At 41.0% G+C, this 14,244-nt stretch overlaps 2 protein-coding genes across 2 annotated transcripts; both read right to left on the minus strand.

Annotated features, from left to right (window-relative positions):
• Positions 1 to 782: 782 nt before the first annotated feature.
• Positions 783 to 8,882, minus strand: dnajc3b (DnaJ (Hsp40) homolog, subfamily C, member 3b). Its single transcript, XM_020629177.3, has 12 exons — positions 8,388 to 8,882; positions 7,139 to 7,249; positions 6,894 to 7,018; positions 6,665 to 6,739; positions 6,410 to 6,553; positions 5,607 to 5,788; positions 5,399 to 5,518; positions 5,053 to 5,158; positions 4,043 to 4,163; positions 3,715 to 3,847; positions 3,437 to 3,585; positions 783 to 2,590 (listed from the first exon to the last, which is right to left on the minus strand). The coding sequence occupies exons 1-12, from the start codon at positions 8,470 to 8,472 to the stop codon at positions 2,442 to 2,444; spliced, it is 1,500 nt and encodes a 499-aa protein (XP_020484833.1). The 5' UTR covers positions 8,473 to 8,882; the 3' UTR covers positions 783 to 2,441.
• Positions 8,883 to 9,153: 271 nt separating this feature from the next.
• Positions 9,154 to 13,004, minus strand: cldn15a (claudin 15a). The gene is made up of 5 exons (XM_020629138.3): positions 12,629 to 13,004; positions 12,185 to 12,349; positions 11,962 to 12,043; positions 11,774 to 11,881; positions 9,154 to 10,298 (listed from the first exon to the last, which is right to left on the minus strand). The coding sequence occupies exons 1-5, from the start codon at positions 12,843 to 12,845 to the stop codon at positions 10,202 to 10,204; spliced, it is 669 nt and encodes a 222-aa protein (XP_020484794.1). The 5' UTR covers positions 12,846 to 13,004; the 3' UTR covers positions 9,154 to 10,201.
• Positions 13,005 to 14,244: the final 1,240 nt, after the last annotated feature.

Genomic DNA, 14,244 nt, shown 5'->3' on the forward strand with positions numbered 1-14,244 from the left:
GCTGTAACAAAACGACGTCTGCCCAGTGCACGGTGTGTGAGAGGTTGGAGCAAACAGCACCTACATGGATGTGTGTGTGTGTGTGTGAGAATGTTTCAGTGATGTACAGTTCCTGTCTTTGTACCATGATGTTTCCAGTCAGACAATTGTATTGAGACTTTCTTTTGAACTGCTTTTGGGAAGAAAAGAAAACTTGACAGCAACGACTGCTTGAATTTTGACTCATTTTTTCACTCTGGTATCACAGGAGTATTAATGTTCTTTACATGTTTATTGAGCATGAGCTCCACCAATTTTAAAACATCAGGCTTTATCTGTATAACGCAAATTCTCAAATGTTATCTGTAGCGTGTTGTATTTTTGACAAAGACCCAACAGTGTATGAGAAGGATTAACGAGCCGTTAGGATACTTTTCTTGAAGTGATGTCACTGCTACATGACAAACCAGAGCCTTTGACCTGTAATCTTATCCAAAGGTGTATTATGGGTAATGTGGGAGTCTGAAAATGTAGGTACGGTGTCGTAAGGTTACATTGTAATTCGGGTTGTCTGAGTGAAAGGACTATCTCTCCAGCCGCTAGGCCGCTCAGTGACAGGTTCTGATCAAACTATCAGTGATTGCACGCCAGCACAGGTGCTTTATAGAGGAGCTGTGGGGCGTGACCGGGCGAGCTGGAGTGTCTACAAAGTAATATCCACTGACTCTGACGATGTAATGTACCGGGGTGGAGAGATGGTCTCGATACGATAGAGAGCAGTACATCAAGAGGACAGAACAAACTTGGATTGTGTCAATATTTTAATATGCTTTAGCATATCGGCTGATTCGGTTTGGCAACAGTAAAATTGAAGCCACAAACAGAAGAAAACCCAAAAAAGAAAAAAAAAAACAGAAAAGAAAAGATCCACTCAAATCATTTAAATACAAAGAGCCGGTCACATTTGGTTCACACAGTTGAGCATTTTCTAATTTTATCAATAAAATAACTTAAGTTTGTGCTGGAGATGTCCAATGTTGTTTGTAGGTAAACAGTTGTGTGCCTAACTTGTCCTCGTGTACAAAGTTGTACTTTCCCCTCGAACTTAAAGGCAGGGTTCATCTTTTTTCACATTTTGGTTTAAATTGTCTTTAGTTCCTGACCGAAATTAATAACTTGTGCTCGGAAAAAGAAACGAAGAAAATCCGTCATCTGTAAGCAGTTTGAAACCTGTCAACACTACGACCAATGTCTGCCAACGAGGTACCAATCTGAAGAACCAATCAGACGCCTCCCTGTCTCCCTGCTCGTTCTCCACACGTTGCATGCACGAGCCCAACACTCAAAGCATGAGCTGAGCTCCGCTTCTGGACCAATGGCGCTTGTGCATGGAAGTGAGGGGCGTGGCTTTTGAGGGAGCACAGAGGGGAGGGGGGGGGGGGGGGGGGTGCAGACGGAGCACTGAGGGAATGCTACTTTCAAAATCATGCAAATTTTTGAAAATGACCAACCCTGCCTTTAAAGGTTTCAGATGGAGCCTTTGTGCTCCCCGTGTTTCAAAGACACACTTTGTGAAAGAGTCTTTGGAGGGCTGCAGTAACATTTCAGGAGTGGAGAACATGTGGAGTGGCTCTTCAAGTAAACAAAAAAAAAAGTAAAAGTGCAAGTTTTCAAAGACGCGCTTTGAAAAAAGAAAATGAAATCGTTTCTTGTGCAGTCTTCATTTTGCTCACCTTTTTTTTTCGGTTCAGACCGCGTTTGTGTTAAATTAGTAATGAGATCAGTAAAGTTTGGAGCTGCATGAATAGCCTGTTGAAGATACAATGACACAGCATTCACACACGATTCATTATTATTATTTAAGATCCATAGGATTTCAAAACGTTTCAAACCTGAAGTCTCACCTACTTAACGTTACTGCAGAAGCTCAACAAAGCTGTGGCTGTGTATAAAAAAAAAAGAAACCTTGGCTCTCTGAATGCAGAGAGGGTTTGACGTGGGTCAAAATGAAAAGACGTGTAATTCCTTTTTGAAGAATACTGCAAGCAGAAACCGACCACACAGACAGTCCTCCCGTGTGACGTCCAAGCATGAGCGACTGCATTATAAAAGGAAGAGAAGTCCTTTGGAGAAAAAAAAAAAGAATGGCACATATAAAGAAATTAGAGCAGACAACCCAAATGTCCCACATTGACATTTTAACCCAACAAACTGTCCGTCTTCAGGCTCTGACGTGTTGACACAAGACTTCATTTTCTTCCTTCAGCAGTTAGGTCCTTTGTTTTTTTGTTATTTCTATCAAAAGAAGTCCCTTTTTTTTCCCCCAGGTCAAGCCTCTACTGCACTACAAATCAAATGTTCAAGTAACAAATGTGTCAAAGCCAAAGAAGAGCTTCAGAGGAAGACGTCTCCATGAATCCCCCTCTACTTCAGTCCTGGAGGTTCTTTGTCTCTCTCTCTCTCTAGTTATGCTGGAACTTGAAGTGGAAGCTGCCACCGGACTGGAAGGGGTCGAAATGGAAAGGCCAGCCCTGTCCTCCTCCTCCTCCGCCGCCCTGCTGGTTCTCTGGGTCCAGAGGATCATCGCCGGCATCGAACTTCTGCCTCATTTCTGTGGAGACGACGGCAAGAAAAGGAGGAGCAAAAATGAAGCTGCAGCACATTGAAAATTGGGCTCTCATTTTCGACCTTTTCAGCCTTATGGAAGCAAAGTTTTTTTTTTCTCAGAGCCTGACTTGATGTGGGACTTTTACTACCGATAAAAAAAATACTGCAATGTGGTGATAAGGTGGTGAAGGTGTTGAATTTCTTAGTTGGAATACGTAGACCATTTTCACTGTGGATGCTGAAGAAAATAACCTCGTTAAATGTATACAGGAAGTTTATTTGATGTCGCAAAGCACAGACTCCACGTCTCTAATATCTGCCCTGATCATTTGTGCTAACTCGCATAATCAGTGAAAACACAACAAAAGGTTTTTTGTAGAAATGTAAGAATTAAAATGCTACGCCAGGTGAATTGATTTCGATAACAGAGGCAGGCGAGCAGTTTCCTCCACCGGTTCAATTCAAGCGGCGACCTCCAGTTTTGAAAAATTGAAGCCTGGTCTGATTAGCTGATGTCTCGATCAGCACGCTGGTACGGGAGGTGAATCTTTTTTTTTTTTACAACTCATCCTTTTTGGTTCGATATGGAGCTCAGCGCAAGTTCAAGCAGGAAGACTTGTTATATTCTTTCACACATTCATTCAACCTAAACCACTCCCCCTACTACTTCCTCTGTCTCCCTGCTCTGCTGATCAGCTGATTACGGGCGTTCATTATGATTATTATTAAGTCATAAACCAACCAGCTGGGTGATATCATTCAGGGTTCAAACTATTAACATTTACAGTCTTTGTTTCAAATGTAACGCAACAACAAGAAGAAGAATGTAATCGTGCTGTGAGTTTCTGACCTGGGTCAGTGAGGACTTCTTTAGCCGATGCAATGTCGATGAACTTCTTCTCTGCTTCTTTCTTCTCCGTCTCGGACTGGAAGTTGTCCGGGTGCCACTGCTGTGCCAGCTTTCTGTACGCCTTTATGATCTCCTGCTTATTTGCATTCCTGAGAAGAACAAGAGAGTCAGCGTCGGATGCGTTTGCTTGATAAAGACTTCTTGAGTGGTCGGGCTTGGCGTTCGAAGAAGTCATTAAGAATGAACAGTGTGTTAGCAGAGCTGGTCGGTCTGGTTACCTGCTGACGCCCAGGATCTTGTAGTAGTCCCTCTTCAGAGACATTTTCAGAAGTTTCTGTGCTCGCTCCAGCCCTTTCTGGATTTCTTGGCTGTCGCCGTCGAACTCTCGCGCCTCCTGGTAGTCCTCGACAGCTGCAGAAAACAAAAGTAGTAGTAGGAGTTGACAGCGCACTGAGGGAACGCTACTTTCTAAATCATAGCTGGCTTTTGATAAATGACCAACCCTGCCTTGAATACATCTGTTCGTAATTGTCTGTGAATAAAAGCTCCTGCTTCTTACAAGTGCAAATCAATTCCTCCTTTATTTTTCTTTTGAAAACCTCTTACCTTTCTCATAGTCCTGGTTGAGGATGTACGCCTCGGCTCGATCTCGGAGGATGTTTGCGTTGCGGGGGTCTCTCTGGTGAGCCTCCGAACACACGTCTATTGCCTCGCGAGCCAATTTGATCTACAGTCAGAGAGACAGAGGGAGCAGACGTTATGACGTTTGAAGCCATGAAAACAAATTCAAACTCACATTATCTTTAAAAAAAAATAGATTTTTTTTTATGGTTAGTATGACACCTTAAATAGAAATAGATTGAGATAAATGATGAAATACATGAAAAACAACACAAAGTTTTGAATGACTGAGGCTCAGTGTCCACCTCGAGTGGCTGTGCGCTCGGGAGTGTTTGCATGAAGTGTTTGTGCGCTAAGAAGAAAAGCGGTTACACGTCCGTCCTGTCTCTACGACAACCATCTGTTGACAACAGCCGCTCTATAACGGACACGGTCCCTTACTTTTTACTGCATGTTTGATATTTGAGATCGTTTTTTTTATTTTTTTAACCCAGCAGACACCGAGCAAAGAGGATGTGAGAACAAGATATGATCGATAGGAGGCTTAAATACAGGGAATATCATACATTTTGAAAAGAGCGCCCGTGACGTCAACAGCGCCTTTCTGAAGAGTTAAAAGATTTTCAACTTCAGCGCTCGGAGCAGCCGCACAAAAACGGCAGAGCGCTTTTTAAAAAAAAAGATCCAGGAGCGGCGCCTTCTGCTTGCGAAGGCTCCCTACCCATTGAAAACAGGTGAAAAAAGACGGCTGCAATGAGAGATAAATGCTAGGTGGACACGGGGCCTACTACCAATAACAAGTCAACAACAAAAATAAAATAAAAACATGAAAAAGCTAAAATACATTTTAAAAGATGAGTCTACTGTTAAAAAAAAAAAAAAAAAAAAAAAACTGGTCACGTTTTTTTTTTTTAATAGGGATGACAAAGGCTTCCCCTACCGAACATCACATCATTTTAGTCCATTTTTAACTGAGAAAAGAAAAAGACTTTCACCTTGACAAAGCAGAAACAGAACTTCTCTTTTGCCAGGTTGGTGTAGAATGGGACATTGGGTTCCGTCTTCATTACTGATTCATATTTTTCAATGGCTTCTTCGTACCTTATGTGAGAGAATATGCAGGAAGGTTAATTCTTCAGAAAGTTTAGTGGAGAGTTTTAGAAACTTTTACTCCTATCTCTTGTTTTGTTTTAGACTGCCGACAAGTTAGTCAAAGAAAAAACATCCATCTTTCAAAATAAGAGAGGAGGTGTTTGACATTTTCTTTTTCAACAGATGAATATTTTAAAGCAGCATGTTTTTAAATTAACTTTTATTTAGTAAAGAAAAAAGGACACCCACCTCTCCATGTCAAGGAGCTCTTCTGCAGCGTCCAGCTGCTTGCTGAGCTTCTTCACTTGCTTGTAGTGGTTGAAACACTCTTTGTCGTCCTGGTCCAGCTTCAGACACTCTCTGATGTGACTGCACACAAACAGTGGAAGAACAGAGAGTTGACATTTTGTAAACGAGATGAAAATCAGCAAAGTAGTTTGTTTCATCCGAGGCTCACTTGAGAGACTCGTGGTGTTCTCCGAGGCTGTAGTGCAGCAAGCTGAGCTTCAGGAAGGCGGCACGGTTGTCGTTGCGTAGCCTTGTGGTCGGCGTCAGATCCTGGATGGCTTTCTGTGGGTCGCCCATTCGGATAAAACATTCTGCCCGAAGCTCCCGCGACTCTGGATCCCAGGGGGAGATCTAAAAAAGATAAATAAAAATAAAAGAAGGCGGCAAAATGATTGCCCCCTCTGGTTCTCTCGCACAGGGGTGAACAGCACTCTGGGTCGGGACCCCCTGGCTCATGACTGACCCAGGGGGTCCCCTCTACACTCGGGAGGAGATTCTGCAGGATCCTCTAAAGACACCGGAAGAGATAGACCAGTCCAGGTCACCAGGGGTCACATGTGACTTTGATGGCATAGCTACTCGACCTGCGCGATATGGTATCGTTCAGTGCTTAAAGCACAGCGGTCATCCAGGATTCATAGTACTGTAGTTACATACGTAACTCTCCTTTTAACATGTTTAAAAAAAGAATAAGAAGAATTTTGTTTTGTTTTTTTTAAGATTTATTTTTGGTTTTGAGAAGAGGACAGTGGATAGAGTCGGAAATCAGGGAGAGAGGATTGACGGGAAAGGAGCCACAGGTCGGATTCGAAACATGGCCGCCCACTCGGAGGACCGCAGCCTCCTCTAACTAACCACTGCACCACCAGCGCCCCATAAGAAACATTTGTTTTAAGGCAAAAACAAAGGAAAACAACATACAGTACAGTGTGCAGGAAAAAGACTTCAACCGTTAGGTAAGTCACCACAAACCTCAATGACTCTCTCCAGCACGCTGATCGTAGTGCTGTAGTCCCCCTGGTGGTACGCAGCGTGTGCCTCCTCCTGCAGCTCCACCAGCTCGGTAGCTTTCATCTCCTGCTCCTGAGCTTCTTCATGGTCCGGCGAGCGCAGCAGCTAGAAACAGAAACAGAAACACGGGGATGTGCTAACTTGCATTATTTGGCACAATTTAAACAAACACTAACAACAACAAAAAAAACGGTGTGCTTTAGGACTTAAACTCACTACTGCTTCAAAGTCGTCTATGGCCTCCTGTGTGTTGCCCTGCTTTAACAGGATATTCCCTCTCTGCAGCCGGGCCTGAAAGAGCAGGAACATGTCGATGAAGAGGAAGAGAAAGAGAAACTAAAGGGGCGTTGTAAAATAGGATGGGACCAGAAACATCAAGACGATCTTAGACCAGTTTTTCAAGATAAACTAAACAGCCTTTTGAGGACAGTCAAATAAAACTTACAGCCAGGAAGTCAGGTTTGAGCTGGATGGCTCTGGTTAGGTCTGGCAGGGCGGATTTCGATTTTCCCATCGCCAGAAACACAGCAGCTCGCTTGTAGTAGGTCAGGTAATTCTTGGAGTCTCCCTCTGTGAAACATCAAGAAAACATTTAGACTGTATCAGACGACAGTGACGATTTAAGCAGAGACTGTAAAATGTCAGCCAGCGGGGGGGGGAGAGCATAAGTGTGTGTGTCAGTAACCTTACCCACAGCAGAGTGGTAGTGGGACAAGGCCTCGGCCAGCTGCCCGGCAGCCAAGAGTTTGCGGCCCATCTCCAAGTGGTGCTCGATCTCGACATGAGTTGCCCCTAAGACGCCTGAAACACAAGACGCCGCTCGAGTCAGGCTGGAAATCCATAACCGATAAAGACAGGGTGGCACAAATATCAAATCACGTCGAAACTTCATTTTCAACATGAAACGACGACGCTGAGAACACACAGAGGGAGTCCGTCTGCAGAAGCAAGTGGCAGCACAAACCTATAAATCACATTCCTCCTGGCAGCGTGCGTATCTGTGGCTGAGAGAGTGTAAAACCAGGAGAGTTAAGAGCGATGACATCAACAGGTGCGACACCTCAAACACAACACTGACAGTATTACCTGCTGTTGTGTATGTCAAGTGTTTGTCTCTGTGTGAAATTAAAGACATTCTCAACCCTATCATTTACTTTGCTCACTAGGTTTATACGGAGGACAATGTTTCCTTCCTGTTTTTTTCAGTTTCTAAATATTTTCTGAGGACCACCATGAAAGCATAAATGGTGCGTTTAAGTTCATCACAATTTTAAATAAATGTTTCATCAAATCAAAAATGTATACATTTCCGCAAAATGCTGCAACTTCTGTTCGGCTTGTAGAGTGCACAACCTGAAAGGATCTTAAAACTTCAAAATGTAGCCACACAACGGAGGCCTGTTGGAAAGTCTCCACTTGGACGTCAACACGTCTGTGACATCACGAGGGTCACCAGGTGTTTCACCCACCAGGTGTGACGTTTTGACGCGTGTCGCCATGGAGAGCGTCATAAACAATACGTTTTTTTTTTTTTTTTTGGAAATGCACGACGGCGTTATATAAAAAAAAAAACATAATAATTCCACTCATGAGTTTTACTCTGCACTTTATTTTGAAAGTCTAGGCACCCTGAAGTTGACTATTATGCGTTGTATTTGTTTTTTTTCCCTGCAGCAATTAAACTTAGACAAAAAAAATATTCTTACTTTTCAATTTTTTTGAAACCTTAATACTTTTTTTTTGTATTTTTACAGTAACAAACATGTTTTTATTTTTTATTATAAGACTGAAAAGGGCGTCACCGAGGTAAGAAAACAGACCTGGACAGTAACTCACACTTTTCACTGACAAAATAAAAGTAGAGAAGCAACAGAACTCTGCACTTGTGTTTAATAAAGCATTTAAAATAGTGCTCAGGTGAATGTGAAGCCGTCCTTACCGTCCAGCTGGATGTCCAGGATGACACCCAGCAATGACAGTGAGCACAGGACCCCGCTGAGTCCTGCCCGCCGAAACGACTCCATCCCCGCAACACTTCACTCTGCTACACCGGAAGCTGCTCCCTTTACGGCTCTGCTTTCACGTCGAGTGAAAATGCCGAGTTGTGTCATTGAAACGGTGTTAAATCTTGATAAATGCTCATTGTTTCCCTGCGCCGGTCGGTCCGACAGAAGCAAGCTACGATGGTGGGTTATATTTACGGTCCCGTTGAGACAGTACTCCGGGTTGAAAATGAGGCACGCAGCTCGAAGGTTCCTCCTGACACCGTTCAGCTTTAACAGCCTTTCAAAAAAAAAAAAAACCCCAAAGGTGCTGAAACAGTCTCTGAACTTAAACGCCTTCACGTAGCATGCTGATTTAAAAGTTCAGCAGCTGACAGTCAGAAAAAAAAGTCGGTACACGAAAGTCTTTTTGCCTCCGGTTTCGTCGTCCCCTCCCTTTCTGCCCCACATCTCCGTGGTTGGTCCACGAAGCGTTACATCCGCGTCGTTCTGGAAACGTGGGCTGCTCTCATTGGAGGGACTATTTTAGCCAACACATATCTCCCCCCTCCCCCTCCTCCCCCTCCCAATGTCCCTGCATGGGCCACACAGGAGATATGTTCTGTATCCACTCATTATGTAAATAACTTGAAAAACTGGCTACACTTGTTAACTCCACGTTTTTACAGAAAAGAAACCGAAAGTATAATTCATTACTGCGACTTAAGATTTGGTTTCCAGGTTTATTCAGTGTTTATGTGTTTACAGAGAATACAATAGCCCATTCTCATTATTGTGAGGAATAATGAAACGCAAAAGTAGATAGCATTGAACTTGATAATCAAATTGAATCAGCAATAAAACCAAATTTTTTCTAGCATGTTGGTTATTGTAGATTTAAAATTCCTCTTCATGCAACAATGTCTCGCAAATTCATAAATATGAGGACATGAAAATTTCTATTTGTAATAAAATCCTTTTTTAAATTCAAAAAGTTGGTTAACTATTGAACACATGGGCTCATATGTATTAGATAAAAAAATCATGTGATCACTTTCAATTAACTGCGACATAATCTATCGTTTCCATTTGTAAAGAATATTAACAATTACGTTAAATATCTAACTCAGATGACTGATAAATATATAATACATAAGTTATACAAATACCTTTGCAATCATTTGTAGAAAAGCCACCACTTGTTTGTCAAACCAACTTTTTTTTTTGCATAAAACATTTTATTGTGTACATTCGTATAAAAACAAACAAAAAAGATACAAATTTTCCAAAACGTATCCATAACTTTTCCTCTCCTCTCTTTAAAAGTCATTATTTATAAAACTGTACAAAACACATAGACGGATGAATTATGAAATGATTGGAACCTTTTAATAAGTGACTGCATGTAGGCTAAATGTATTTGTGCATCATCAGGGAAACATAAATAGAATCATTGCAAGCTACAGTCTGTTTGTGGTTCCTTTGTATTTTACAACTTATACAACTTTAACGCCATTTGATACAATCATTTGTACAGAACACACTCCAGATATTGACACCAAATACGGCTCAGTGATGGAAGTGACACAACTGAGCTGTATTTGGTGACAATATCTGGAGTGTCATGTCATTTAATAGACATGGAGCCTTTCAAAGTAATGGAGAAAAAGCTCAATCTAAAGTGTAAAACTGAACACCAGGATATATTTAACTCTTTCACAAAACCTAAAAAAATGATACCTAACTATTTTAAGAAATGTCTTATTTGTTTTCAAACATACGCATTACGCCCATAGGTACTTGCAGCAACACTTCTTGTCGGGGCCGGTCCAGAATATGCAGTTCCTCTGGACTGATAAGCCAAAGGGCTGCAAAACAAGAAAGTGAAACAAAAATATCAGTCACTGAAGTTGGATGTACAAATAGCTTTAGGTCCCCAAATGTCATAGACCATAGACATTTGGACTTGTAAAAGAAGGAAACGAGGAGATTCTGTTTATAATAACATTAGTGATTGTTTTGATCTATTTTAGGTTCTCTTTAATGGGGTTAGGGTTAGGGTTATATCTGACATCACAACATAACCCTGATGTAGGGCTTCCTTCCAGGTCAGGTGTGTTATCACTTATGATTCTTCTAATTGCAGGACAACCTAAGACCAACATTTTGGAATTGTATATGCCCTCCACCTTGTGTAATACGGTTACAACATTAAAACCTGTGCTTCTCCTGCCTAAACATTTCTATACTCTGAAAGTATTCTGTTTCACAATGAAATGATAGACAAAGCTGTGCTCAGCTGAAAGTCAAATGAGATCCGTAAAGACAGAAGTCTATTCATTGCTTCATCTTCTTGATCTACAGTGTACGCTGTCAACTTGTAAACTTGTAGCTGTGTTTTTTAAAACTTCCACTAGATGGGACCAAACTCAGTTTTAAATTCTTCACATAAGTGGCTGAAACCAGTTAAAGGCCTTGGTGAGGCTTTCTCCTTCCAAACAATTCCACTGCCGGTTGCATCTTTTATATTGTGTTTATCCAGATGCAATCTGTGCAAACATGAAAGACAAACTCCAAAACTCTGATGGTTGAATACCGATAAGTTTGGGTCATCATTTCCATCTGGAGCTTGTGTTAAAAATGAACTCTGGTGAATTTCAAAGGTTTGCCCACGAGGTGATCAGAGATCAGTTAGTTTTTAACAGGTTTATTTTTGGTCCTCCTGAGTAAAACATTTCCCAAGTTTCCATAATGTGCACGCCAACCAGTACATAAGAAGCAATCATTGTGACATGACTGCTGCTATATTTGTCCACCGACAAAGACAAATTGTCTTTTCCACTTTTTTCTGTCTTCTGTGTCCACTGTTTGTTGTAAAAAAAAAAATCTATTACCCTAATATCTGGGAAACTGACATTTCAATCCTTTGTGTCTTAAATATATTAGAATTGACAATAAAGTGACTCCTCTTATTTATTTATTTTTGTTTGTAAAGGGACCATGTGCACTATTAAACATAAATGTTGTACATTGATACAGAGCTAGTTTACATCTGTAATTCATGGATCTACCTGTACATTTCCTGTTTTAAGTGCAAATATGGTTTTTAAAGATATGAATTATCTCAAATTACTAATAACTGTGTGTGATTTTTTTGCAGTTTGAACAATTCATTGATACATTGAACCAATCGTAACATGTTTGTTATTTTTACTTTTCCGTCTATTATCTCAGAAAATACTTTTTTCATCTTACGGTTAGTAGAACTTCACACGTGTACTTCTAGTGCATGGAGCATCTTTATCATATTTTTGCATACAGAAATAGTTAGGCCTGTACTTACTATTTTTCCTTTCTGCCCATTTTGCAGGAGCAGGTGAGACAGGCTCCTCCTGCGATAGCGAGCACGGCCGAGCACCAGCCGATGTAAAGCGCTTCTCCTATTTCATACCTGAGACACGACAGATTGTCAGCCAACCAACATTTACTAAGCCTCATGATCAGACTCATAGACATCCTCCTTTAACTTACTTTGTCCCAGGATAGAACGGATCAAAGAAATCCTGAGTGATATTGAAGGCGTACCACGACACTGAGACCATTGTGCACACGCCTTAAGATAAGAAAAGAAAAATCAAATACTCTTTAATGAGTAAGTGGCAGCAGCTTCCAGAACGTGACACGAGGTCCAAAGCCTTTCAGGAAACCAGGATGAAATGCACTTTAAAAAAAACAAGGTTCTGGTCTTTATTACCTTGCAATATAAAAAGGACTCCAGCAGTACCAGCAATTCTCCCTTTGAGAAGAACATTGTCCCCTCCAGCCTTTGAGCACTGTATTCCTATCAGGGCCGCCACCAGTCCAAACGAGCCCAGCACTACAGATGTGATCATCAGGGCCCGAGATGCTTGGATGTAGCCTGAATAAAGCAAGGAAAATATAGAAGAAGAGCCAATAATTCACTGTATTTCACTAGTCAGCTGCCTTGAAAACAATCATGTGATTAAAACCAGTGTGTGATGTCGGACAGAGTTCAATAAAAAATGGAACTGCTGTCAAAGGAGTCATACAATCTTGACATTTTAACAGGGATGTTCTCATTGCAGAACTATTTTTCCAGACAAAAAAAGAAACTTTTTTTTCTCCAATTTTTTACAAACTTTCATTGCAATTTGATGGTTTGTTTCCGTTAACTTACCACTTAAAGCCAACAGTGAAGGGAACTCCCTGCAGTTATGGACCCCAGTTGAATCTGTTGCACATGACATCCACAAGTTTTCATAGATGGTGGAGGTTGTGATGACATTACCGTCCACAGTGGAGGTTTTCCAGTAACGGTTCGGCAGGGTGACCCCCACCATCACCCAACCAACGAACCCTAAAATAAAAGCCACTACTTCCACAATAGGATCCATGATTCCTCCTGAGCACAGCAGTTGAGAAAAAAGTTAATCCAGATGTCGTTTTCTCCAAAAAACAATAAAACTTCACAATGTTAGATGGAAATCAGTGAGTGTGAGTGTGTGTTGTGTCTCGTCTGCCACTGCAAGATGAACCCTGCTCCACAGATATGTATAATGATTTATATGACGCCCTCTCTCTCTCCTCCCCCCTCCCTGCACAAAAAAAGTATATCCTCTTCTTTTTGTCGCATTTTACACCCCTGAAACTGAGCAGGTGTTTATCAGCTCACTCTCAGGGTCCAATGGTCACTCCTAATGACATTGCATGTTTATGAGACATATTGGATCACTTTTTTTGCTTTTAAATGCATCCAATCACAAAGCTAATAAGGAATGACCTGAAACATGAGGAGATTTGATGATTAGTTAAACATTTTGTCTTTTAATAGATGTCTTTTTGTGATAATATTTCTAAAGAATAATGACATATGTATCTTTTCACTCATTTATTCGTGCTCAGGTGAAAGAGCATTTTCTATAAAGCTACATGCACCATCAAAGTTTATTGTTTTATTTTTAAAAACACAGAGGTCAAGGTCACAACCAGTGAGCAACACATTCTGTATTTTATAATCTTTTTGGAGAATAACCAGCATGTAATCTTTTTGATTCAAGGACACAGCTTAAAGCTGAGACAAAAGCTCTTTAGTTACCCGGCTCGTGCTGTGGTTTCTGTGTTTGTGTGTCATCATTAATTATGTTCCCGATAGCTGCTGGGTCAGCGTTGCCAAATCCAGGGCACACTAAGTTCACTTCACTGATAATATTTAGATAAATCTTAACCTGCATCGCAGACAAAGCCAATTTGTTTAAAGGTCAAGAATGAGGGGACAAAAACAGAACTATTAAACTAACCAATAGTGAACTGATCCAATATTTTTGGTGGTTTAGGGGAATTGAGAGGTACAAATGTGTGAAACAGAAATTCCTTGAACTGTTAATCATTTGCACTGACTTTTCAGTACAAGAACACCAATCCTCTGTGTTATCCCAGAGTTTTAATCGAGTGCCACCATGAGGTTGTGGTTTTTTGGTGAAAGTTCTCGAAATGTGAAGGCTACACAAAATCTTTAACAACACTCATTCATGTTCCTCCTCAGGATGGATTTAAATATATTTTATGATCCCTTAACACAAGAGCTAGCTTTAAGCCAAAATCAAATTTTCGGAATATTGGATATATAAAGTATTTACTTCCATAGCAGATGCTTTACTGCTTGCCTTCTGCTTTATTAGCATGTTTTGATCATGAACAGTAAAAAAAACAGTTACAAATCAACCGCAAGATTTATTATCACTTGTACTGTATTACTTCTTAGGTACTTTGAAATATGGGCTGCAAACAGCAGAA

This window comes from Labrus bergylta, chromosome 22 (genome assembly GCF_963930695.1).
Source record: "Labrus bergylta chromosome 22, fLabBer1.1, whole genome shotgun sequence".
Lineage (NCBI taxonomy): Eukaryota > Metazoa > Chordata > Actinopteri > Labriformes > Labridae > Labrus > Labrus bergylta.

Coding starts and splice junctions, on each gene's coding strand:
- cldn15a (XM_020629138.3), bottom strand. CDS start 12,845: ATGGATCCTATTGTGGAAGTAGTGGCTTTTATTTTAGGGTTCGTTGGT. Junction 12,350..12,628: donor TTCACTGTTGGCTTTAAGTG/GTAAGTTAACGG, acceptor TGCTTTATTCAG/GCTACATCCAAGCATCTCGG. Junction 11,882..11,961: donor CCGTTCTATCCTGGGACAAA/GTAAGTTAAAGG, acceptor GTCGTGTCTCAG/GTATGAAATAGGAGAAGCGC.
- dnajc3b (XM_020629177.3), bottom strand. CDS start 8,472: ATGGAGTCGTTTCGGCGGGCAGGACTCAGCGGGGTCCTGTGCTCACTG. Junction 7,250..8,387: donor CCTGGACATCCAGCTGGACG/GTAAGGACGGCT, acceptor CTTGTGTTTCAG/GCGTCTTAGGGGCAACTCAT. Junction 7,019..7,138: donor CCACTACCACTCTGCTGTGG/GTAAGGTTACTG, acceptor GATGTTTCACAG/AGGGAGACTCCAAGAATTAC.